This window comes from Apteryx rowi, unplaced genomic scaffold (genome assembly GCF_003343035.1).
Source record: "Apteryx rowi isolate R43461 unplaced genomic scaffold, aptRow1 scaffold_228, whole genome shotgun sequence".
Taxonomy (NCBI): Eukaryota; Metazoa; Chordata; class Aves; order Apterygiformes; family Apterygidae; genus Apteryx; species Apteryx rowi.
Window position 1 is genome coordinate 1,154,813 of NW_020448619.1, and position 27,234 is coordinate 1,182,046.

The 27,234-nt window shown below is 39.4% G+C and overlaps 1 protein-coding gene across 8 annotated transcripts; it reads right to left on the bottom strand.

The window, feature by feature from the left end:
• Window positions 1-408: 408 nt before the first annotated feature.
• Window positions 409-26,273, bottom strand: SPICE1 (spindle and centriole associated protein 1). 8 transcript variants are annotated; one of them, XM_026065479.1, is made up of 18 exons: window positions 26,154-26,273; window positions 24,683-24,730; window positions 23,466-23,606; window positions 19,288-19,390; window positions 18,378-18,499; window positions 16,595-16,692; window positions 16,150-16,292; window positions 15,782-15,922; window positions 14,656-14,921; window positions 11,076-11,207; window positions 9,599-9,743; window positions 7,192-7,416; window positions 4,489-4,883; window positions 3,985-4,156; window positions 2,606-2,708; window positions 2,165-2,252; window positions 1,808-1,908; window positions 409-1,338 (listed from the first exon to the last, which is right to left on the bottom strand). In XM_026065479.1, exons 1-17 carry the CDS (start codon window positions 26,244-26,246, stop codon window positions 1,834-1,836), a joined length of 2,490 nt encoding a protein of 829 aa, XP_025921264.1. In that variant the 5' UTR covers window positions 26,247-26,273; the 3' UTR covers window positions 409-1,338; window positions 1,808-1,833. The 8 variants fall into 8 exon arrangements, 7 of the variants coding, with proteins under 7 accessions (XP_025921264.1, XP_025921266.1, XP_025921262.1 ...); XM_026065481.1 differs by having other exon boundaries at window positions 4,695-4,762; window positions 9,599-9,746; XM_026065477.1 differs by having other exon boundaries at window positions 9,599-9,746.
• Between the last annotated feature and the right edge of the window lie 961 nt (window positions 26,274-27,234).

Genomic DNA, 27,234 nt, shown 5'->3' on the forward strand with positions numbered 1-27,234 from the left:
CCAAAGTTAACCTTGGAAAATAAATTGCAGAGATTTCAATAAGCATTTGAAATCCCTTTTGAATCCAACATTTTTGAGGTTTAGGAAATCTGTTTAAAAACAAAACAAAAAACACATTTTTTAGAGAAGTATCTTATCTTCATTCTCTTAAAACTGAAATCATTGAAAGGCTGGCCCCTTTTTATCACCTCTCCTAAATATCTTTTAAGTCATCAATCCTGGGGGGATTTAACAGTTATAAAAAAAGATTAAAACAGCATCACTCAAAATCTCAACAGCTTCACTCAAACTTCACTTCTCAAAACAGCTTCACTAAAAATCCAGTTTTCAGTCTTGCAGAACTTTTGTCTCCAATACAGAGGGGTTTTGCCCAGGTTTACTACAATGTAAGGAACAGATATACAAGCATTCCTGAATGTCCTAGATTTTATTGTTAATCATTAATATTAAAATGATAGCTACTTTAAAAAGTCAAATAAAAACAATATGCAGCAAACATGAGATTAGAGTATTACATACACAGCCATAATAGTTTAACACAGTTGAACTCATATCACATAGCTGTTTATTTTATCAGAGACTATACTTTAGCACATAGCAAACAGAGATTCTGATGTCAACTTCAGATAGCCACTTTCAGTTTATTGTTAAAAAAATAACTTAATAAAATTTTAAAAAGCAATCCTCAAGTCTGGATGCAATCCCTGGTATATTAACTACTCTGACAACACAATGCTCTTAGGATTTTTGGGAAACCGTAAACACAGAAGGAACAAGATATTTCTGACACAAGTTCTTATCCAGCAGGAATAGACTAGCTTCCTAATCTCCAGGCTGCTTCTGAATGTATGTACATTCCCTCATCTCAGTTTTTCTTTTTCTTTTTAATCCCACATCTTGTGCCAATACATCCTCCAGATATTATCAGTTTCACACACCTTTTTTAGACCCTCCTTTCTCCAGCATATCTAATACGGATAGGAGATAGATACTTAGCCCATTTGTATTTCTAAAGCAGCCTCACATTACAATCTTGTGAAGGATTTACTGGGTAAAAAGGGGTAATGTCACGGCAGTGTATCCAATTCAAAAACCCATTCCCAGGACTTCTATTGCGTTCTGCATGGCACAAATGCAATAACTGTACAGACCTTTTTATACTAATGGCACTGACACGAAGGCACTTCAGAGTTACATGGTACATGTGGAGAGGGGACTACAGTGATCTAATTGTGGTTCATGAGAAAATTTCAAAAATAAAACAGGACTTGAGTGCAGCTTCCTTTACATAATATGCATTGACAATGCAAACCAACCTTCTTCTTTTTGCTTCTCCACCTGCTAGAGAGAGGAAACAAGTTGAAACTCATACATTGTAAACTCCCCGGACTTGCTAGTTAGTGCTGGCTTCTGTATGATTACCCAGTTCCCTGATATGTAGCAACTGTCTGCCATAGGCACCATAGAGGCAGGAACACCATCTAATTTAGACACCTAACTTAAACAACATCTACCTTAAGTATTCTGTATTTCCCTACTGGAGACATTTACTTCTCTATCAAGATAGGGAGATTTGGACATTAACTTTGTTTCTCTTTATCACTCCTAACTTAGGTTATTTTAGACATTGAAAAAAAAAAAAAAAAAGGCAGCATTAGTACAATGAAAGCATTTTAGTATAGTCTGTCCTTCTCTTGGACAATCAGGTATCAGAAATCTAGAGTAGTGATTTTACTTTTATGTTTGGATTTAGTTATCCTTCAGCAACTGCCTTATGCAATGGTTAGGTAAGCAATGGCTTACTTGCCTCTTATATGTAGCTCTACCAGTGCATCATAATGTTTGCTTGAAATTCTCTGGAGCCATCAGTGAAAGACTGCCAGAGGTTCCCAGTGATAACACAGGTAACTGCCACAGTAGAAACATAGTTACAGGATTATTCACTTGTAAATTACAGCTCTGGCAGCAAACAACTAATGTCCCTAGCACTCAGGCCTCCCCTCACCAATTGTCCAGAATACATAATGGTATGAATTGATTACTGTTAGCTCACTGTATTTAGGGTAGGGCAGAGCTCCCTCTCCTTCTTTATCTGTCTAGCTTTCTATTTATATAAGTATGACACAGCAACCAAGTCTTCTGATTGAAGATTTTTCAGTCTTACCTTTGGCCTTTGTCTGACAGGACTTAATTTCACGCTTTCTGAAGTGGCACTTAGGGGTGAACAAGGCTTGCTAGAGGAACCTGCAGATCTGTAGACATTCAAAATGAGATTGAAAGAAATGAAAACTGGGACTGACACTTAGATACATGTTTCAGATTCTGATCTAGTAGCCTTCATCAGTGGTCTCCAACAACTCATGTGATCTGTGTTATGTGAAATTGCAGGTGTTTTAAATACAAATAATGAAAGTTGTGAAGAAGCTATCGGACCTTTGTTCCATCTCTTCAGATTAGACTGTGATGAAGCCAGGGAAAGTCAGTGAAGCCAAAGAAAAACATGGCAATTTTTCCATCGCGTTAAAATTCTTTGCCATTGCTGTTACGTATGCACCCGAGACACTACAAAAATAAATCAGTAAAGTAAAAGTAGTAAATCATTCACCTTCTCATACTGGTCACACCAGCAGGGGAAGGAGTATCTTCTTTGGAGTTGTCCATAGCAAATGCCACCGGAATAGACACTTCAGTTGTCTTCCTTGCATTTTCTAGATGATAAATAATAGCTTGATTCTGATGAGAACACAACATTTCAGTACATTCATTTTCCCATTTTTGGGGGATCACCCCTCACTTTCACAATTACACAGAATATGAAGAACAGACATAAAATATCAAGCTGAAGGTCCATTCAACCCCATACTCACACTCTGAAAATGACCAATAGTGAAAGCAGATACTCAGAGAAACTATGGACAACACACATAGATATAGAATGATTCTTCTACAGAAAAACCAAGCAGAGGCTTAGAAACTTCAGATTTCTCTTCATTGTTCCTTTAGATTTATATATTTACTTTTGATGTTGTCTTTATGTTACAATGGCAGTAGAAGTGCTGAAAGTGTTAGGCCCCCACTGTGTGAGTCATTGCATATGCACCTGCATGCATGTGCACATACACATGATCTCTGTTCCCCCTTCTTCCCCGAGTCCTTCCCTTTACACTATCTCTGTGGTTTAGGAAGGGGGAAACAGTAGGTGGCCTAGATAGAGCATGTGTGCACATGCTCATGCACAGTTTTACCTGCTATTGCAATAACTCCATGAAAAGATTAAGAAGCCCTCATCTGCTAGAGAATATTTTTGAACTAATCCATGGATCTTGAAATCATCGAGAATATTCTCTTCACTAATTTGTCTCTTCAAATGATTTTAAGCTTGTTATTTCTTTTTGCTAGCACTGGCAGTAACTCAGCAAGCTAATCTGACAGAAAGAGCACCAAAAGACCAAAAATTTTAAAGTGTGGTTAAGAATAGGATAACCACTTTTCTGTGATTTTTAGAGGCCTGATGTAAATGCTTCATCTTTTCCTAAAAGATTCTGCAGTAGAGAGGCCTGCTTAAAATGCTATAAGCATTCAATAATTAAAAAATATATATATATAAAATCGGGAATTAGGAACATTGGGCATTACAGACACTGAGGAAATCTCTTGCTGCCTGTTAGCAACGAAACCTAGTTCTGCTCTTAAGTGACAGTGCAACAGCTCTGCAAACAAAGGCACAGCAAAGAACAAGTTTACTACACAGCATGACATTTGCAGCAAGCTAACTAAGAAACTTACTTTAGGAGAAGTTTAGGTGATATATTTTTAGCTCTCTGAAGTCTGACACCTCTAAAAACAAGGAGCAATTGTACCACACAGTCATTAAAAGCAAGTGCACTGACCACAATTGCTGATCCAATCAGTTAAAGAGAACTCCCAAAAGGGGAAAAAACATTATCTTACTAGTTTTTGTTTCTCCTAAAGCTAGGTACTTACCAGTGTAATTTAAGGATGGGGGTGGAATAGGAGATATCATTGGAGAGAGCATATGGGCAGCAGCTAATTTTTGCTGGTCTATTAGCTGCAAGAGTTTATCACGTGCTTCTGCACTCTGACGATTCAGTTCTGCTATTCGTTCCTCCAAGCTCTTTGCTACCGCAAGATGAGTCTACATACAGATAATTACTTCCAATTAAAAGCCTATAATTTGCACCTTCAGGGAGAGCATGAAACATATTTCAAGTGCTTTTACACACCTAACTTTTCGAACTGAAAAACAGTTCCTTAAGTAAATATTATATAGCACCTCTTGTGAAAAAATCTCAGTTTTTGTCTCTTTCACTGTCACATATCTAGGTCCTTAATTGACTAAATACAACGTCACATGAAATAGGTCTTAAAACAACTGACAAAAGAGAAGAGACAGTCTTAAAACATCAGTAAGTTATCGGAAAAGAGATAAGCAGAAAGGGGACCCTTTCTTTTCTATTAAATTCTCACCTGTCCCTGTGAAGTATCTAGACTAGGGTTTATATTTTGTACTGGATCTGGCTGATGTAGGCCATCACCTCTTTCTTCAGAGCAGCCTCTGAATTTGCTCAGCTGAGCTTTAATAAGAGAGTTCTGCCGTGTTAGCTCAGCTATCTGTCCCAGCAGATCACTGCTTTGAGAAAACTCTTCAGCTGCACTGTTTTTTCCAGAATCACCTGGAGAAGACAGGCTGACTTTCTCTTGGGAACTCTCCAAGTCTTTGTCTGCAGGAGGAATCGGTTGCCTTTGAGAGAAGAGACATTTTTCCTCAGTTGTGCTCTGTGTTATCAGGGAGGAGGGCGAGATCCTTTCCTTGCATGGTTCTCGCTCAGTGTTTTCAGTGGACTGAGAGATGGTCTTAAAGACTACAAACAAGAAATAAAGGAACAGCAAGGAAAGAAACACGTGATCCTTGTCAAGGAAACTAACAGTGACTTCATTCTATCAGGCTAGTAATTTACAAGAGAAAATAATCAAGCAGGAACTTTAACTGTAACATCTAACTTGAATGGGGTACATTATGGAGTAAAATCCCTTTATGCAAGAGACTGCTACAAGGACTCACCATTCCAAAGAGTTAGTATTTCCCACTGCAATTTGTCTTATATTTGCATGAGTTATGTCTTGCATCCTTAGAAAAACAAGTCACAGATAACATTTCAAACTTAAGCAAAAGCAAAGCACTCAGATCCCCTGGGATTCAGCTAGCCGCAGGCAAATAAATCCATCACACTTTGAAAATTTCAGCCTCAACTTTTTTCAATACAATTTTTTTTGAAGATAAATACAGCAGCAATTATTTATTAATGAATTGGAGAGAGAAGTCAGACAGAAGAGAAGTTGTTTTGAATTTCTTAGCTTATAGAAAAATAGAAACACTCAAACACTTTGTCCTCCATTTCCCAAAATCCAGTTACTTTACCTAATAAACTGTAAGTCTGCCTTTTTCTTCTTATATTTATGCTGGGCTGGCACCAAAAGCAAATAAACATTTGTAATAATAATCAATTAGCTATGTAGTAAGCCCATAAGAACAAGGGAAAGCATTCTGGCCCACAAAAGTAGTTAGGTATCTCTGGTGGTCATCATTAGCAAACTGATAACACATCACACACGTGACCAAATGTTACAGTACTGTCAACTGCAGCTCTTCACATTAAGTCCAAGCTGAATTTTGTGATCAAAAGCAGAAGTTCCACATCTTACATACAAAATAGCCCATTCCTTCCAAAGCTATAGCTTTTGCTTCTTGCACAGAGCACGACATTCAAAAATTTACACGTAAATCTACAGTTTTATGAATTATTTTCCATAAAGAAGCATTCTCAAGAAGTTTAACAATTGTTGGCCCATTTAGCAGCCTTAACAGTAATAAAGAATAACAATACATTTCACACACAGCTAAGCTAGTGAAGTCTATGAATATAGTTTCATACTCTTGTTTCAAATGACAGTCAATGTCTGATAGTTCTCAATGGGACTGAAGCCAGATGCTACTCTTTGCAGAAAATTACCTCACTTCCTCCTGAGTTCTTTCTGTGCCTCCTCACAGCATGCCAGACTACCAAAAGCTTAAATTATAGACCCTGCCACTCCTCTTGCCAACTCCTTAAAATCAAAAGTATTTTGGGGTTATTCTTCTGACTGGAAAAGACTTGCAAATCAACATAGCTGAATGGAGGGGAAAGAAGGAGGGAAGGCCAAGAACTTCACTGCAGTGCCTTACTTCCTGTCAGCAACCATCGAGCTAGCCATAAGTAGGATTATCTGCCTCCCAATACACAGGTTTACAGGGGCCTAGCACACTCAGTAAGATGCATGTGGTTATAATGACAATTTCAGGAGGAAACAGCTAATTTTAAAACAGTCACAAAGGGTTCTCCCTCCTGCTCACTTCAATAAGTTTAATGAGAAACTGCTTCCCTAAACATTCCTGAGAAACCTTTCTCCCAAAAGCAACAAGAACTGAGCTACCTATCCCTATAAAACTCCTGAAGCCTACAGATACTGACACAAGATTGTGAGCTAATCTGGTTATCCAGCACCTGACCATAATCTCACCAGAACTTCTTCACCCACTTCTTATGCACTACATGAAACCCACATGGAAACCTGCTCCCAAAGCCTTTAGAAAAATCTCTGCTGGAAAGATAGGCTGGCACAAAATAAGAGTATGCAGCTTGTCTGCATGGGCTCCAGAAGTACCTGAAGTTCCAGTCTTGAACAGTGTCACCATTACAGGTGACAGATGCTGGATTACATCACCAGCAGATGGAGATCTGAGAAGACGTGCTCTAAATCACAGAAAGCTACAGCAAACCGTACAGAATGACAACCAAAACCAGTACAAGATAAGAATGCCAGTTTGGAATGCCACTGACAGGGCTACAGACTGTAGACAGACAACTGCAAGGAATGATGACAAAGTCTAAAGAAAATTAGCAATAGGCAGAGAAAGAAAAGAAATGCTTATCTGGATGCAGATGCAGGAGATTCCAGTTACAGGGTCAAGGTGTCTAAACACCCAAATTAAAAATTATCATAGAAGATAGATCTCCAAAGAGAACGTGAGCCTAAGAGATTCAAACAGTAACACAATACCACAGCCAGAGAGCGAAAGAGCGAGCAAAAGAGTGAGCAAAAGAGCGAAAGAGCGAGCAACCATCAGCTCACCATTCTGGAGGGAAGACGATTCCTGACTGCTCTTCTGCCGGGGTGGTGACAACAGTACAGCTGGCTGGAAGATGTGAGTTGGCAAACTTCTACCTGCTCCCACACTATCTGAGGCACTTGGCCTCTGGGGAAATTTGACAGGCATTTCCTCATGTGGGAATTTCAGCATATTTTCCCCGTTGCTGGCATCAGTACTGGGCTCAAAATAGCTCAAAGCACTTTGCTCTAAAGAAAGAGACAAAGCAGAGACCAAATTTTAAAAAATAGCGCAGTATCAGCGTAGGGAAAAATCTCAGTAATGGTCGCCCTTTCATTTAAGTGCCTGAAAAGACAGTCTAGGTTTGTGTTCCCTACATACTCCTTACTTCCTTTTAATCCCCAAGTACAGAAGACTTTCACTGGAGCATAACATAAATCTTTATTGGGCAAAAAGAGCTATCACATGTAGCCTCACAGCCTCAGGATACTAATAAGAGATCTGTTAGTAGCCCATGCACAAAACTCATAGACATACAACTTGTGAGGCATCGATACCTAAATGAGCTGCATTTGGTAATAGTCTCTTGAGAAAGGCAGACCTACATACTTGTCCCAATGCCCCCAAGTTTGATGGCAAGAATGGTGGGCTGGAAAGGAATTCAAAACTCTTCAGAGCACGCCAATGCTCTCACGATGACTTCATTCAAGTCAGGCTTCTCTCCAGTAAAGAGAGAAGCTATTACTCTACACTTAACTACAACTAGTTTGTGTCTATGTTGCCATCTATTTTGAACACATCCAGGAGGCACAGAATGAAAAGCACGAAATCAAAGTTACAGCTAGCAATGCACCCCAGTAATTTTAATATACTTACATCCTTTGCTCCATTAGTACTATCTTTGGGTTCTCCATTAATAGTTTTGTTCACAATATTAATTCTCAAACAACTTCTCTTTTGAGAACAAAGTGGGACATATCTGATCCAAAAATACAAGAGACAAAAACACTCTTCAAAGGCAAAGAGCCAAAAGACACTATTTGAGGATATTGCTTGTGGTCCATATTACTGAGATTGAATTAAGAACTTGCCACCCTCTGTTCAGTGACCCTGACAAGAGATGTTTCACCTTACACAACTGCGCTTCCAAGGCATTGTCCTTGTATGCTATCTGTCATCACGATATTGTCCCCACCCCTTCTTCAGCCACTATCCTCTCTCCAGTCAAGTTCTATAATAAAAATAACTCATGTATGGTTTCTGCAGCAAAACCACCTAGCAGACATCAAGTATTTCACACCCAGACAGAAGCCTCAAGGGTACATGAACTCTCCATCTGAAGGAGGTGGAGGAGGAAGAAATATTTTTGCAACTTTAGGAGGCTTCTTCTCAGGAAGCAGTCTTTTTCTAAGACAGACAGACCAATAAAGAAAGAGAATTTGGAACAGTCCTGCAAAATTGTTGAACAGGAGGGATTTGTTTGTTTGCCTCCCCCCCCCCTTTTATTACAAAGCTTTTTTATCCCAAAAAAGGGATCTGGTACGTGGATTCTCAGGAAGAGAACCACAGAAACAGTTAGGAAGAAAGTTTTTGAATGTAATGTCCACAAAAACAACATTTAACTAAGGAATACAAATAGCTCTAAGTAATCATAGGATTCACTAGGAATTAGTGATCTTGAGAGCAAAGGCAATGCATTTAAACAGCTCATGAGCGGAAGAGGATTGGGAGCAAACTCAATGCTAAAAGAAGCTTAAAAGCAAAGGATAAATCATGTTCTGTTAGTTTCGTCATAGATGCTACTGGCTTAACTTAGCCGGTGTCTGTTATGTATCACCTAAATAATCATTCACCTCTGGTAAAACCCAAACAGGTCAAGAAACAGGCTTCTGTCTGGTCACTTAATATTGCTAAGTAACTGCCATTTCTGGTCAGCAGCGACCTCCAGCAGCTCAATGAAGAACCAGCCTCATACTATTTGCTACCTCTCAGCACAGAAAGGTGTAATCCCGCTTCAGCTGGATTTTTTTAGGACCCTCAAAACAAACCTGACTTTGTAAGACATCTTAATGGGAAGGAAAAAGAAGGAAATCTCCCATTTGTGATGAGAGGCTACTCTTTACATTATGTATCACTTAAAGCTCAACCCCAGGATTTGGTTATACAGCTAATCTTGAAGTCCAGATCCAGACAGAAGGATGTCAGTGAGGAAGGAATACAGTTCATATTTAAAAAAAAAAAAAAAAAAAAAAAATCAGTTTCAAAATGGTTGTGCTCAGAGCAGAACTGTTCACTGTGGCACATGAATTCCCAGAAGTCTGATCCAGGCTCACACCAAGGGTGCTTATTCAAGCAGACATCCATTAAATACTAAGTTTTCCACCACAGCGATAAACTCCCATCTCTCTCCTCGCACATGCATACACACACCTTGGCTGATCGCTGGACCTTTGCTTACAATTCCAAAATGATTTGGACTTTGTCCTTTTTTAGATTCTGCTAAAGGGAGACCTTTAAATGCTTGTACGAGAGAGGTCAGCTGTTCATCTGTCGCTATCATGTATTGCTGAAGCTTCTTCTAAGGGAGAAAGGGGGGGAAAAAAAGATATACAGAAATGTATATTCAGGGAACATGAATTAGAAAATTATATACAACAATCAGCACTGAGAAGAAATTCCGTCCTCTTAGTATCACTTTCTGAATTTGTGAGATTGTGAGACAAGGTGTTAAATATCAGTGTCTCCGAGTTTATTATTTATTCTCCCTCCTGCCTCAACTAAATGTTTTGTTTCTCTTTCCCTGACTCATTACCCCTATTTCCTCTCCAAAGTTGCTTTATTGCTTCATTTCCAAATGTAAACATCATACAAATCTACCTCTACTGCAAACTGAGAAAATGAAAATGTAGTATTACTGTTAAGAAAATTTCCACTATACTCCAGCTTTGCAGAAAAAGAACATACAAGGTCGCATGCCCTGCAAACAGAACATCTTATCTGACCTTGCCTTAGCCCTGTTTTTCGTACAAAGTTGAAGAACTGCAAAGAAGCCAGTTTAATCCAGCCAGCCGTACAAAAGTTGTTCAAAGGTAACACCAGAAGAGGTGCAAAATCAGCTAATGAATAATTATAAGATGGGCCATTTAAGGCTGGCACAGAACTATCTCGCACTGTAATACAGCAAGAGAAAGAACAGAATTGGTAGAACTAAGAATCGTGGATAGATCTGGTTGGTTATGTAAACTAAAGTATTGAATATGTAACAACTTACTATGGCTTAAAAGTTGCAACAAAAAGCTGCTCGGGGTCCCTTCTTGTGCTCCCAGCCCAGAGCCACCTTATTGCTAACAATAAAACTTTTAAAAAAACTTAGAAATCTGCCTCCTGCTGCTCATTACCAGTGCCCGCAAATGAACAAAAGAGAATAGATCATTTTAACATTACATCCATTCTACTTCGTTGCTACAGTGGTATTAATATTATAGAAGTGTGGAGAAAGATTCTTAAACCTTTAGATTGTACATACATATTCACTAAAGTAAATCTTTAGATTGTACATACACATCCACTTAAGTAAAGCTCAGTTTCACAGAATTTGCATTTACCAGGCTTTAAAAGTTAAGCATTTTAAAGGAAGATAAAATGTTGACTTTCTAAACATTCCTTCCCTTCCCCCTCACAGTACTTATTACCATTCTCAGACTCCTCATTTAACTTTATCATTTTCTTTCTCTTTACTGTTAAAGTCTCCTGAACATATGACAACGCATCTTAGCCCACTTTTGCAACACTATTCACTATTCTAAAGACTTATCCTGCAGAAGAAATGTCTTTAAAACTTCCATGACATCAGTTCCTGCAGTAGACAAAAGGAAGGAAGGAAGGAAGGCTCAGTAACTCTCAATACCTGTATAGTAACATTTTCTTCCCTCACTAGAAGGATTTCTGCAGTCAAAGCATCAATCAGTTCTCTGTGTTCATTCAACATCTGCTCATGTTGCTGCCTCATCAGCTCTTTCTCACGCAGTTGCATTTCACTCTAAAAAGCAAGAAAAAGTTATAAACCTACTTTAATCAATAAAGATTCATATCTGAAAAAGCTCCACATCGCATTATACTGAAACAGTTCTTCCCACTATCGCTAAAATGACTTCAGCATTTTCACTACAAAATCCAATTTTCAGGGCTTGAGAACTGTCAGTGGGCTTACTCTTCCTTCCTTGTTATTCCAGAACACTGCAAGGAATCCTTTAAATTCTTGTGCTTCTGCCTTTACAATTTTTACAGCCTGCAACTACAACCACTGTATCTCGTTATGGATATCAGTTTTTAACCCATTTAATTTTTTTTATGTGGTAATGAAATAAACTCCAGATGTGCTGATGCTTGTCAGTATCCTGTGCTACTCCTGTCTATTCTTTAGTACCTTCAGCTCACTAATGAAGACAGGTTTGACCAAATAAAGAAGGCATTTGTTTTCTAATGTTTTCTGTCGTGGAGGGGAAAAAAAAAAAATCTAGAGGGTTTGAGTATTTTTAACAGGAGCAAAAAGCCTATTTTGTGAGGCAAAGAACCATACTGTAAAGAACCTCTTGCCCTCAAAAAATACCATCAATCTAAGCATTCAGTCCTTATCATCTATGCATTGCCTGTAATTAGCTCATATGCATTGTTAGAGATACCTTACTGAAACATACATACCACGTTAAAGCTAACATTCAGAAAAACTAGAAGAAAACAAACACAGTTTGAGGAATAGTCACTGCAAAGGTTCTACAGACAGACTGGTACTTAGAGCACTGCTCTGTAGCAAAAATATTCTGCTTATTAAAGCCTTTATATGTTATTTTTTCTGGTTATTCAAAGAACTAAAGCTTGTAGTCAGATGAACAATACCATTGAAGAAACAGTCCTTCAAAAGGTACTTTTATAAGCCAACCCATATAAATACACAGATTCTCTTATTTCTCATGTTTAATGCCACTATTGAGAAACATTTCATGCATGTGCTTTGGAGAAGCCTAAAGCAAAGAGCTTTATATTGAAAAAGCCAATTCATCTTTGATTGACACTGGGAGAATGAACTACGGTTTACAATGAGGAGTAAAAGTAATCTTTTGGAGACAGCAAGACTATCACAGAGGGTAGAATTAACTTAATCTTTACAAGTTATTCAGATATTAAACTTTTACACAATCTCCTACTTATTAAAAAATACTTTTCTTTTTCTTTTAGAGGATTAAAAAGTCTAAAATAAACCCCACTGCCCTGAATCTGCATATACTTAGTATATAATTTTAGTCTAAGAAGGGCCAGAACCTTGAATTTCAACAGTTCCTCCTGAGAGAGTCCTTAAATAGGGACAAGGATGGCTGCCTGATAGGGAGCAGCTTTTGGAAGTCATCTGCAAAGAAGTTTAAGATCTAATACAGTTTTCTCTCTAAGATGAGTGTGGAGAGGAAAGAAAAACGAGATGCTCAAATTCTTCCCTTTCTCTCAAATAATACTATGGCACTCTCATGATACATTTCAAACTGCAACTCAAAACTTGAGTTTAGTCACCACAGCTGTATTTGCCATGGTTTGAAGAGTATTCTGCTGACAAGGATATTGTTGAGATAGTGTTTCTTGGTTAAGGAAATGGAAGATCACTTAGAAAAAGCTTGTACAATATTACTGATAAACCACCTATAAACTGGCTGTATATATTCTTACACATTTGCTATAGCTTAATCAGTCTTAGTATTAAACAGACCTTTTCCTTTAAAGCCAAGGTGTGTGGGGGGGTGGGGGAAGGAGAGACAAATTTCAAAAATACATCTACCACAATTCCTTTCAATTTTAAGTGCAGTCCTAAAGATTTGAGCCTAGCCTAGTGTCAGAGATAAATGTGGTAGCCTCTGAGGACTCTCAAGATGCTTGCAATGCAGGCTCTGCTGCTTTCTAGCCTTACAACAATTTTTTGTGTTCACCTAGTAGCTTAATAAAAAGACATCACAGTGCTAAAAAGTTGCAAGGCTTGATAATTTGCAACTCTTACATTCATTGTGAAAGGGAAGGGAGCAAAAAGCAAAAAATTCCCTCCCCAAACATGCCTATTTCCTTCCACATCTTTATCCAAAGTAGAATGAAAAAAATCACTTTAAGCAGCTCCTTCCATTAGTAAGGAACTTAGTATTAGGCAGTGGGAAATTAATTAAAGTATTTCTTAGGATATGGTATATAAAATTGCTTTCCAGGACACTGAAGACATCAAACATTCTGGATGCTACGTAAGTTTTTCTGTAAGCACCCATACTTTGGTAGAACACTGAACAAACACAGTAGCCTCTCCGACTGGCAGCTCAGAATAGAGGTTAACTCAATGCTTTTTAATGAAATTAATCTGTAGTTGTTGTTGGAAAAGCACTGTATGGATCTTAGATGATCAGGTGTGACTGTCAGCATATAAATCTTGAGATTTCTGAAAGGCCTTTTTTTTCTTCCTTGAAGTCATGAACCAGGGAAAGAGAATGCTCGGCTTCACTGACATCATCTGAGGAAGTATATTGCTTCAGATATGAAAAGCACAGTTTTGTTAATGCCAGGTAAATTCTTAGTCACTTGCAAGTTGAGTTTTGCAGAAGGCAACAGCTGGCTAATACCTTTCAGAAGAGAAGCACTGCGTAATACAAACTTCCCAATTTTCCACAGAAAAATACTTAATGCTCCCAGAATGAGGACTGAGACAACAGAAAAAAGATCCAGAAAACCCTACACTTGGACCAGAGGTAGGAACCTTAAAACATAACAGCAGAAGACATCTTAAGTCACAGCATCTGATAAACACATGATGTAACAACATCACGTTACCACCAGTTACTAAAAGTTACCGTATGCAGCTGTTTGTCCTGCCAGTCTCCCAAAAGTTGCTGCTCCTAGTTGTGGGGGCTAAAAGGGCAATATGACAACTTTCGCTGCAGTTTACAGCCCTGCATGTTAAAGGAAGCCAGAACCAATTTTGTGCTACTTTAATATACAAATACACGTGTTGCAGCAGCTCAGGAGCCACTATACATCTGTTAAGCCATCCCACTACTACAGAAAAGGGCAGAACAGGCAGCTGGTAGCGGTGACTGCTTCAGTCATCTTTGTTCAATCTGCCACTGAGCAAGAGTCATCGCACCTTTACTTCTCAGATGAGAGGGGATACTTGCAAAGAAATTCAGGTCTTCAATGTACAAGTAATGTCAAGACCCATATGCAAAGGGAAGGCAAGGAAGAAAATCAGTTTGTAAACAAAGCTAAGGTTAATAACGTGCTACAACTCTGAACACATTTAAGCAACAAGTTTTAAAACTATTTCAATGAATAAGTTCTGCTATTAGTCCCTGGGAGACTTTCACTGCAGTCAACTCCTCGCTTTACATTAGGGATACCTGTTTCTAGTAGATGAAAAGTTCTACCTCTTCTTACCACTCTATAGAAGCAATTCAAAGTCTTCTCACCTCTCTGAGGTAGCGCATTAAACGACAGAGAGCATTCACCAGTGACAAGGTAAATCCAGTGAGGCCTTCATTCTTCCGAGTTTTCTGAACCTCACGGCCTGTACCTCGCTCATATTCCTCCAATTCATGCTCTACTTCATGTATCATGCGATTGAGAACATCCAGGCTGGATTTATTGTCCCTTGGAAGGTCAGTGGGGATTGAATTAGCATGAGAATCACCTGCCCTCTGTCTGGAAGAGTTCTGCGCAGCTTGTTTCCTTTTCACTAAGGAAGGGAAAAAAAAGAAGTCCTTGAAATTTCAACTCGTACACAAAGCTTCTAATCCCAATGAAATTACATTAAGTGTTTGTTGAAGTAAGTCAAAGGAGAGGCCCTCTCTGGCCCTGAGCTATAATAGGCCATCAAAGAATGTCCCCAGTCTTTCAAGATATTTTCAGATCATCGGGGAAAAAAAAAAAAAAACACAAAAAAAACACTTTTTCTGCCACCATCCTAGTACCTCCCAAGAATCATGATTTGCTGCATTTATCTTAGATACCTGCTTATACTTTCAACCTTTCTCAGTTAAAAGCACAAAAACAGTTTGCTGGTGAACTGCCAGTGAAAAATGATCAGCTGCTTTCAGGTCTCACATTTAGTGAGCGACTCCTCTATACCAATCTCTCCATGTTACGGGTTTGTTTCTGATGTCAATCCCCATATGCAAATACATGCTGATTAAGTAAACTGAAAATCATCATAAATCCGCGCAACATAGCAAAGAGAAGACAATGGGAGAGCACGAAAGTACCACATAGGAGAGAACAGTATGGTTAACAACAAAACAGGTAGCATCAAAGAACCATATATATGGTTCCCAACTTCCCATGGACTTTGCTTTGTCAGTGAAAATGCAGACTATGCTAGAATATATTGCCCAAAGGGGCTATGGAATGTCCACCCTTGGAGGTGTTCAAAACTCAGCTGGACAAGGCCCTGGGCAACCTAACCAAACTTCGGAGTTAGACCTGCTATGAGCAGGAAGTTTGACTAGATTACTTCCAAATGTCCCTTTCAGCCTACATTTTCCTATAATCTAAGGACCTTGGTCACAGGCAGGTATGTTATTTTTAAAAGTACTAAACTTTTTGCTGAAATTTGCTTTTGCTTCCTTGAGTCTGGGTTCAGCACTTGTCTCACAGTGTAAGTAGAGTCCACAGTCTCTTCTACCTCTTCGTTCAGAAGCCTTGAACAAATTCTCTTGACTTCACTGGTAGCATTGAGGGCTGATTTAAAAGCAAAACAAAAACCACACATGAAATACTTCAGGTATGTTCCTAATAGTAAAATGTTTCAAAGTAAATATATGGAAATAATGCCTTGTTTGTCTAGAAATTCATCTGAGATAGATTAGCACATGTCTCTGTCTCTCATCCACACCAAAAGGAATTCCAGATAAGATCCTGTTAACAGCTTAATATCCCTTGAGAGGCTGCGCTTTGGCAAATCCAACCTGAATGTTTCAATGATGGAGAAGCAGTTGCTGGAGTCAAAGGTACATTTGCTTCTTGTGATAACATAGTTTTTCTCATTTCCTTTTCAGCCCATAACTGAGAATTCCCTGAAGAATTTTCTTCTCTCAATAACCGGAGTAGCCTACATTCAAAACAAGCATAACAATGAATTGTAACATGATAATAATGTGATTGTAGGTAATCTTTACAATCTAAAAAAAGCTTTTTAAAATAGCTCTAACTGTTCACATGAGTTCCCCATTCACAAAGGGTCTCAAGATTACAACAAAGGCATTCCCTGGAATTCTGAAGTCGGGAACATACCTATAATTCATGAAGGAAAACAATAAAAGTAACCTAACTATTCCCACACAACATCCTTTTAACTCTGTCTACTTCAAATGTTAAGGAAATAGAAACCTGAATGAATATATTTGCAGTGACCTGTCAGAGTTGATGCTGGATTTGAAATTCAGAGAGTCACGCTGTTCATCTTCTGATTGACAGATGGATGATGTTTCCTCTGCCACCTCATTAAGAGCCTTTTTTAGGAAACAAAGAAAACAAAAGGGATCTCAGCAATTTCAAACTGTCTTTAGGAAGAAATACTAATTTGTTTCATTTTCATGGAAGTGTTTCAAGGAAAAAAAAAAAGTTTCACTCCCCATCTCCAAAACAAAGTGAAAAACATACATCTCTGTGGTAAGGTTTTGAGGAACTACATGGTATCTGAGAAATACTGATACTGACAATTGTTTTGGAAAAGAAGAAAACAAGTGAAAGTTCAATATCCAATATTTTATTTAGGTAAGAAAGGCCACATACACTGTAGAATTTAAAAAAGAAAAGAAAAGAAAAGAAAAGAAAAGAAAAGAAAAGAAAAGAAAAGAAAAGAGAAAAGAGAAAAGAGAAAAGAGAAAAGAGAAAAGAGAAAAGAGAAAAGAGAAAAGAGAAGAAAAGAAAAGTTTTAAGGCCCTTACCATAACAAACACAGAAAAAGAGCAGCCAGACCATGGAAAAGGCAACCTAAATTATAGCATTCTAAGATTTCAGTCATTTGACTTTAGATGCTAAACAACCTTGGAATGAAATCTGCATAATTACATTTACATTCTACAGATAAAAAAGCAACCAGAATGAAATATAGTCCTACATATCACATTCCTAACAAAACTTAGAGTAATCATATTTGGAATTAGGGTTCCTGCAACTTTCAGTCTCAGTGGGTAGGCCTCACTAGATGGCCTTTAACTAGGATTTTCATAGGCATATAAGGGAAAGCAAGTCTCACAGAAGCTCAGCAGAAACCTACCAGTAGTATTTTCTTTTAAAAATCTAAGCCTATTCTGCCGCATGCATCCAGTGACACCACTCTGTATATAAAATTCACAGCTTACAAAAACAACTCTTCATATTAAAAAAAACATACACACAAAAAAACATGACAGAGCAATACTGCAACTCAAATTGCACACATTTGTGCAAGCTAATAGGAAATAGGATTAGAGAATCACGAGAATATGATAACAGTTTTGGTAGAAAAGGCACTTTCACTGCACAATCCTTTTGGTCTTCATCACAGTGAGCTACTTTTCAGAAGTTTCATATGCCTCTTCTCAGCCCAAAGTAAGCATTCCTGGTATAACTAATGGCACAGAACACTGAAGCAATCTAAATAATGAGATTAAAAATTTACTTTTGAAGCAAATCTAAATAATTGTAAAATAATGTGAAGTATTAAAAGTTAAACTTGAAGGACTAATCAAGGCTGCAGAGTCAACTGGGGTACATTTACACATGCATGATCAGAAATACATCATAGCCCAGCTGGTTATGCACCCATACATGCTGACACAATTAAACCTCATGGGCATACTGCAATAGCTGGCAAGTAGTTAAGTGGCACAAGAGTTGTTTTCTTCAGTCTGCAATTAGTTTGTTCTCTTTCTGAAAATCCCACTATTTAAAAGAGAGAGTCTGCCAGTATGAGACATAAGAAATTGGTGTTTCTCATACTCAAAGGTTAAGAAATCCAAAATCAAGATTCCCAGACTCACACAAAATAGATTCACCTCCATTTAATGTAATTTTTTCTGTATGTAATCAACATGGCATACAATACGTAGAAGAAAGGTTTAGGTCTGCTTAGAAACCCTTCCTTTGAATATCCTCATTTTGCGCAAATAAAAAAACCCACAGGACATGCATGGAACTGAACATACATTACCTGGGAATCCATGACAGATTCACTAAGGATGGAAAGCGGAGTGGAAGGATCACGTTTTTGCACAATGGGTCCTTCAGAAAATTCTAGGTCACAGTTAGGAGCCATTGTTACATTAGGGAAACCTAGAGGAATCAGACAAAATAGGTAAGTACGATACAGAGAGGACTCAGTCTGTACTATGCCTCAGGACTTCATACCAAAAAAACACATTTGTGCACTCTGCACAAAAAGGGTCACAGGGATGTATGTTGCTTCTGAGTAACTGCCAAAGACCAGCCATAGAGCTATCTAAGTATATTCAGTCACATACTGGGGTTCTTTCTTTTCCCCCCTGCTTAAATAAGCATGTGCAGAAAAAGCATATAGGATGAAATAGTCATTATAAGCAAAGGAGAATGGCAGCCTACAGAGAAAAGAATCTAAGCTTAAAATCTTATATGCAAACTGTCAGTCCTGCCTTCCAGCAGGATATGAACTCAAAGGACAGGATCAGAAAAGGAAAAGCCTTGTTCATGAGTTACTGATAAATCTTCAAGGATATCCAAGAGCAAAAGGTCAACCCATGTAGCCATAAGAATCAGAACTACTATAATGGATCAAACTAGTGCTCTGCATAGGCCAGTAACTCGACTGTAAAATTGGCCAATGTCAGATGTTTCAGAGTAAGCGACCAGAAATCCCACAATGGACTGATACAGTGGGATAACTGGCCACACCTCACTCTCCTGTGCCATGTTAGGTATTATCCTCACCTGTGTGTCATTCAGCATCAACAGGATCGATTCTACTATTTTAGCTCACCACATAGTTAAAAGAATGCTCAACATACAACTTTGTAAAGCAAGGCTATTTACAAAAAAGCAATAAGATAATCTTAAAGATACTACCATATACAAATGAGATGATCTACCTGTTCGCCTGCAAGGAGCATCCCCAAACAAGTCTTTTACCACAGCCATAACCTGATCAGATCGTTCCAGCACATCTTGCAACTGGTACTGGTCAGAGAGAATCTGAAAGTATAGCATATAAGGAAATATTTCATATTGTGCAGACTTTGTGTTTTGGGTAGTGTTCTTCTAAGCAGTTAGGAAGAGAACAGCTAAAAAGACAATGCTTACTAAGTTTGTACTGCGCAATTAGATCCTTATTCAAAATAGATCAAAAGATCATACTTCATTCTGAGTGATTACAATCATTCACCTTATTTTTCTGAAAAACAAAGTGAATAAACAGTTATTACAACTGGGATCCCCATCAGCCTTGACTCCTTCTTATCACAACCAATCCTCCCCTCTCCCCAGCACAACACAAACAAGAGGCTGGCTGTTTATGACAAGCTCATCAAAATGAAGATGTACACCTGGTGATTAGAAAGCCAGTGCACAGCTTCAAATCATTTGATCTCAATGCTGTTGAGACAGACACTTATTTACCTCTGACAGATGCTCCCAAAAACACGAACCATTTTGATTAGATCCAAACCAATTCATAGACTTCTTTCATACAGCCTTGACTGTTGAAAATCCTGCCTAAAAATTAAGCCTCATAACTTCATAAAAGCTTCAAAAGTTATAAATACAGCTGCTTACACCTGGCAACACAGGATGTTTTTGAGAGTCTCCACTTCTTTCTCACAAGATACAGCTTCCTATTCAAGGTCTCTCTCCCAGAGAAGTCCATCACTGGAACTATGACAGGCCAGCTTAAGGAGGGAGGTCTTGAGTTTAAAGAAAAAGGCAATCAGCTACTGTGAGCTAATGGAAGCTGACTGGAGAAATGGCTCCCACAGGCAGAGCACAACTCAAAACTCCTTTCACTTGTAGCTTCTTGCACAAAGTTTGAAATGGTGACATCATAAAATTATATACACAGCTTGGGAAGAAGGTATTTATTTTCTAAACACCTGAGAGAAGATCAAATGTGTAAATGATCTCCACTTCATCATTGGTGGAATTTATCCAGAGAGACTGCAACTACCTTAGAAGCGGCCACAGAAAAGACAAGCTCATTTATGCCTTCCCACACAAAATTTGAGAACAGGGACAATTTCTGCTCACACAGGAATCACAAGAGGGACTGGACTGCTGCTGTTTCAAAGTTCTATATGCTCCATATTTTCCTTCAGTGTCCACTGATAAGTTTGCTAATGTTTTATATTTAGCCTCATTCAAAAAATTCTAGCAATGGCATTTCACCTGTTTTCTTCTCATTCTGTTATGCCTTGTTAGGTCAGGAAGTTGCCCCATATATCATTTCCATGCCTGACTGGTCTTTCGAGCCTGAACTACACTGGAATATATCACTTTTCCTCACAACCAATTTAGTAAAGCAGCAGATATCCATCTCTCTTAATCACCTCATATAATCCACTCTTCTAAGTCACTATTCATTTTTTTTTACACTCAGTATTAACTAAATCCAGGTTTTTTGTTTAGCAGTTTCATATCAAAATGATGCAAGATTTTAGTCATTCCAGACCTGCAGAAGGAAAAAAATTACCTGCTTCAAAACATGATTTTTTTGCCTAAGGCAATTAAAACTAAGGCTATATATGTAATCAGCCAAAAAATATCCCAGATAATGTCTTCACCCTCTCTACTAGATCTCTTTCAGAATCAGCAGTTTCCTAAGCTTCTCCTTCCTGCTGAACATATTATGAACATTTTTAGAGCATTGCTCCCAAGGTAAATTAGTTTGTTTGCTCGTGATTGGCAGTAAACAAAGTGACATTACCCATCTAAAATCTCACTAGGCCTATTTACATGTCTTTGCCATATTCACTGACTGCTATATCTTCTCCTAGTTTAATTTTAATGTAATTCACAGGTGATACTAATCTTCCCTCCTGTTTCAGACTGTTACTAAAGATAATTAAATGGGACTAGTCCTAACCCTCTCCATTACGAGAATCCATTCACCATCTACCCTTTGTATAATACACTGTTATTTTAAAGTGAAGCATTGTTATGGAACCAATAGGTGTGGTAACTACACATTCACTATCCACAGCTATAGAGATCAGTTCAAATTATTTGTTCATTTAGATTTTCAGGCAAAGCCCCAGAAGATTAAAAACACTATTTCACTCATCCATTCACAACTTTTACTCCCATTCTCTTCAACCCCCAACTACAAGAAAAAAAGCACACTAATAGCAGTATCTCCCTAGTTTTCTCTCTGACTCTTCTGTAGTTGAGTAGGAGTCGAGACTTAAGAAAGCTGAGCTCTCACAGCAGTAAACAAGGAGAAAATACTACCAAGATGAGACAGACAAGCAGACAATCCACAGTGGTTGAACTGTACCAGGAGACTCAGAGGGAAGAGTCTCCCCAGTTACTCTGAATGGTAGGACCCAGCAACGAACAGGATTTAAGCTGGGAATAGGGAAAAATGATGACTCTTCTCCATCTATCTTTTCCTCTGCACACAAGGAAAGGCCAATGTTTCTAACAGCAAAATGCAGGTGAGTTCCATCTTGTCTGGCATTATCTCCTCTTATCTTCCTGTATGGAAGTACATTTTCTCTCATCCAAAAGTAGAAATAGGGTATGCTGATAAAAAGCTATCTCTTAAATATGAGGTGGAAAGACTCAGGAGGAATTAAAATTTGTGCATCAGCATTAGAAATGGCAAGAAATATAGAAGACTGTTTCCTAACCATGAGTTTCACATCTGAATTACAAAGTCATGTAATAAGTAATCCAACCATTTCTTAGAGCTGGTGGTCTAATCTACCTTTGTGATTTGTAATTTGCTTCTGAATGGAATATTATTGAATCTGTTGCTATTACATTAGGGAATTTCGTATAATAGTCCACAATTTTATTTGAATGCTCCATTAAAATGCATTTCGCAGAAAAATATGAAAATAACAAAATGCCAAAATTAAAGTTTGATGCTTGATTAGCATGATATCCTTAACAAAAATTCTGCTGTGTTTGTGGAGAAACAGACTTCAAACTTATCTAGTTAGTGATTTTTAACTCTAGGTACTTTTATTTGTTTTTGTGCTATGCTTCAATGTTCTCAGAATTCACAGATTCCTGAAAATTTGTAGAAACAAGGGGAAAGAAAGAAGAGGTCTTTGACCACCAACCCACTGCACATTTACAGGACTACTAAATCATCTTTATTTTAAGTGCTAGGTGAACATTGTTCATTTTCACTCTTCTCCAGCAAAAGCAATTCTCAGTTTGACCAAACGTTGTTGAGGTCTGAAAGCTCATGAAGCTCTCATATTTTGAGATTGGTTTTCATAATATGTGGCAAGGAATCACCTGCTGTGTGAAACAAAGGACGAGCTGAAGCAGTGATAAGCTACTGTCTCTTAGCTAAGCTTGGGTTTGCCGATACAGCGAAAAATTCAAAAGCAAATTAAATAATATTAACGTTTCCAGTCAGAGTGCTTCAGACCTGCCTAGAGAATAAGAAGCTTGACTCCCAGACGACAAGCTTGTCTGCTAGCAACCGTAGCTCCTCAACCTTTGTTTTGTCAATTTTTCTTCTAGACAGGTTCTTCCCTTACTGATTTCTTACCTCATCCTTTCTGCCCCTATGACTCTGCCTTTTCTCTCTTTAAATGCAGCAACGGCAGATAAAGACCTATCCCCCACCCCACAAAAGAAATATTCATATTTCCATCAAACAAAGAACTATATGTAGGTAGGGAGAGGAGAAGGGGAGAAAACAATAAAAGCACAAATAACGCTCACCTTTTCACAGTTCAGAGTTTAATCCTGCAAACAGTTCTTGTTCAATAGACACAAACAAGACTGCAGTGTTAGACAGGGCAGAGCCAGGCAACAAAAAAAGGAAATCAGCAACTGTATAGCTCAGTTAAGATGTTATATAGCCTATTCCAATCGTTGCCTTATTGAAATAAGGCATAACACAGCATGTAGAGGAGGGAGCATGTCTGTGTACTTGGAGTCCAATTAGTCAATAAGAAGAGCAGATTTTGACCTATGTGCAAGAGCAGATTTCCACTACTACTGCAAATTATCTGGAACAGGAGGAAAGATAGGAAAATACAGCTGTGTGTGTCTGTCAAGCTACCTAGGCTGGAAGTGCACATTTTGCTCTCACCTCACGCATCAATTTCCTCTTCTCCAAGGAACCAGGAGCCACTTCTTTTTGCTTCTTCCATTTTCTTTTCAGTGCTTTCTCTTGTAGTTCCAGATGCACCAGTGCTTTGTTTTTTGACATGTGTAGTTCACGACGACGCAGCTACAAAAATATTAAAGAATACAGTTCAAAATCAAAGGACAATCTAAAGCAGAAGCAGCAGGACAATGCTAACAAGTACTTTTTCTTGATTTTATCATTCATGCACTGAATATCATTTATTATAATTTCATGGAAATACCAATGACCACCTCACGAACATCCATAAGTGGCAAATGCCATCAGTACCAACCAAATTAATACAGAAATTTTAGTTACTCCAAAGGTAACAGAGGAAAAGTCTGTCTTCCTCTACCCTATATTACCGACCCAGCAAGAGTTTTCTCAGCTGTAAAGGGAGGAAAAACAAACACTCCCACCTACAAGATATATAAAAAAACACAATGCATTTTCCTAATTTAAAACCAGTGTCAATCATCAGTGACATTGTCTCTCTTCCTCCAACAATGAACACATCTGCTCAGTTTAATAAGTAACAAATTAAATGTGAGGTGTTTGTTAAAGGCTATCAAGCCAATCATTTATAGAATCAAGTCTCTCTCCCCTATCATCTCCATCTGTCCTGACTAGCCTCTTGAAACATATAAATTTATATCAACAACAGCTCATATTGCCTATTCCATCCCGGTAATGAGGGCTACCAGCAAAACTTAAGCGGTATGCTTTTATGCTTATGCTATGCTTTGTAAAGAATAAGTCTTTCAGTATAAAAAAGTGATGTAAAATTGCTTAAAGAAAAACTGGATACCCTTAGAATTAGAGAAATTTTCAGAATAAAACATGTTTTTCAGTCCTTTCAGCAGAGATGAGACTTAACTTTAGACTAACCCCCTGGGGTTTCATTTATTTTATGATGGTAAATACTTTATTGAAACAAAAACATGGCTAGCACTTCCTAATGAAGGCAGGAGACTGAAAAACTCTGGTTGCCAGAGGGATAGATGTAGACATAAAACACCATAAATAAAGATCTAAGATTAAAAGCCCAACATTTTCAGAAGTTCAAGAGGAGAGATTAAGCATTGCCAGAAAAATATCGCCATAAATACAGTAAACACTTGTGTTAGATAACCAGATGAATCACCTAGAGGAGGAGCAATGATAGATTTTTAACTCACTATGTCCTCAGGAGTTGCACAATGGACTGTCAAATCATGGACAGTACTCTGCAGAAAAGAAGAAGAGAACACATCAAAAGCAAGAACAGAGGAGGAACTGGATTTAAGTTTCATTAAAAAGCCCTTAAATAACAACATAAATAGTATAAAATTATACAACAGTATATTTTTTACAACATTGTAAAGCATTTGCTATCAAAGCAAGCAATCAGCAAAAATGATATCCCTATCAAGACTGTGCGTACTCATCAGTCTAAAGCAACAGCAGGTTCCAAATTAGAAGGCATAACCTTAAGCAGACTAGGGAAGCGAAAAGAGTCACAAGCCCCACAGATGTTAAAATTAATCAGCCATGACAGCAACAAAGGTAGTACTAAGTCTTCTGTCTGTAAGCAAGTCCACTGTAAAAAGGCTCAGAAAACCACTAGGCTATATAATCATTGCAGTCATACCTGTGCGATGCACACAAAATTCCCTGTCATGGTATCCTCTCCCCCAAAATCCACACAGACACACAAATTGGTCATCTCTATTTGTAGCTTCCTATATCTGTGTGTTTACATGGTAAGGCTGTTAAAAATTGTAGTTATCGAAAAAAAGTACTGCCTTTTCCTTCAGTTCTTTTCACTCAGGCCAAAGTTGAACAAAACTGTAAATCCATCTTTAAAGGTCCTGGTACCAGATCAAAAGTGCCACAGCCACATAATACAAAGTTTCATGAACATCAGTTCATCCTGCTGGTTCAAGGTTGGTGAAAAAGGTTGATGGGGGGGGGGAAACGACACACAAACAAAAACAACCCAAATCCCAGAATTCTGTACTGACTTTATACCACATTAAGTATCTTCATCAAAAGGGCAGTGCAGCCCTAGAAAAGGTACCAGGAGATGTGGTCGATCTTCCTTGGAGGTTTTCAAGCTTCAGCTGGAGAGAGAGTCGATCTAGCTGACCTACTGTTGGTGACAATCCCACTCCAAGCACGACATTGGTGATCTCTAGAGGTTCCCACCAACCAATACTGCTATGAATACAGAGAATCACCAGAGAATCTATATTTGGTGAAAAGCCAGCAGGAACTGCATGCCACCCAAAAGGCACAATCCATGCCTGATCCAGGTCAGGCTCTCCTTGCTGCCCGGCTCGGCCCCAAACAGACCTGACAGGAACGGCCACGGAGCAACAACTCCGGAGGCAGGACCAGGCTCGCCGAAAGCTTTTCCAGAAACCCAACTTGGGGCCAACCCGGCAAAGTTTCAGGCCACCAGCGAGCGCTAGGCAAAACCTGAGCCAGCAAGGGCAAAGCGAGACGTAGGACAGGAACGGACACTTGACTGCGAGACCTTCAGGCGCCCTCCCCTTGCCCGCCAGCCCCCGGCTCCGAGCCCTGCGCGGGTGCTGGCTACCCGCAGCAGGAGGAGAAGGAGAAGGAGGAGGAGGCCCGGCTCGGCACCCGGGAAAGGGAAGCACTTACGTCCCAGTCCCGCTTGGCCGCCGCCGGCTTCCTTGGGCCCTTCCTGGCCGCGGCCCAGGGCCCGCGAGGCCGCGGCCCGCGCAGCAACGACATCAACGGCGGCGGAGGTGGAGGCGGAAACGACCGCACTCTGCCGCGGAGGCCCAAACAGACTGCGCGCGCCCGCCCGTTGCCGTGGGGACGGGGCCGTTTCCCCCGCCCCTGAGGGGAGGAACGCGGGCAGCGGCTCGCCCCGCCTCGCGCGCCTCTAACGGTGGCCGCACGCTGCGCCGCGCAGCTCAGCCCGCCTCTAGCGGTCATCGCACGCTGCCCGGCGTAGCCCCCTCAGGGTGCGACAGCCGCCGTCCCCAGCGTAACCTTCCCACGCCGCTTCCCTCCTCCGCCACCACCGTGCCCCGCTGACGCTCTTCACCCCAAACCATTTCCCCTTGGCCCTGCGGTGATCCTGACCGGGAATCCCGATCTCCTCCGCCCGAAATGCGGGTCCTATACCCCCACCCCGGGATCCTCATTCACCCGCACCTCACGCCGCGCTCTCCCGCGGCTTGGGCTGGTACCGTCAGTGCCTGCAGCTCTCTCTTCGCTCGGCTTCTCTAACTGCGGCAGGGAGGCAGCAGTGAGCCGTGTGAGGGAACATCCTCTGTCCCTGCTGGCAGGGTCTGCCCGTCTTGCCTTAATTTTTCTGCTCATTTATTTCATTAATATCCCTCTTTACTGACACCCAAGCCATCTTTTAGTGTCCCTGCAAAGAAACCTGGGAAATTTCCCCCACTGAAAATGTATTTCAAATCCTGTTAAGGATGATTACGAGCAGAATGTCGCACAAGCTAATGAAATTAAGGAAACATCAAATTAAAGAGTGGCCTTTGATTGTGTTTCAACAAATACAGATCTCATTAGCTGTGTCACTGAGAAAGTGCGTACCTCCCTGTCCACAAGGAATATTGAGCTTCCACAAAGAAATCTGCTGTTTCAAAAGAGTTACTTAGCTTACACAAGAGTGCAAAATCTTTCCTATAGATTTGCCCCACAAATACACAACAGACCCTCCCCTTACCTAGGTCACACACACAGAGATGAG

Excerpts from the sequence above, each read along its gene's own strand:
- SPICE1 (XM_026065477.1), bottom strand. The coding sequence starts at position 26,246 with ATGTCGTTGCTGCGCGGGCCGCGGCCTCGCGGGCCCTGGGCCGCGGCC. Across the intron at positions 14,922-15,781 it reads AAAGCAAATTTCAGCAAAAA|TGAAAAGGAAACAAGCTGCG; the intron begins GTTTAGTACTTT and ends TCCCTTCCTTAG. Across the intron at positions 2,253-2,605 it reads GGTGTGACCAGTATGAGAAG|ATCTGCAGGTTCCTCTAGCA; the intron begins GTGAATGATTTA and ends GAATGTCTACAG.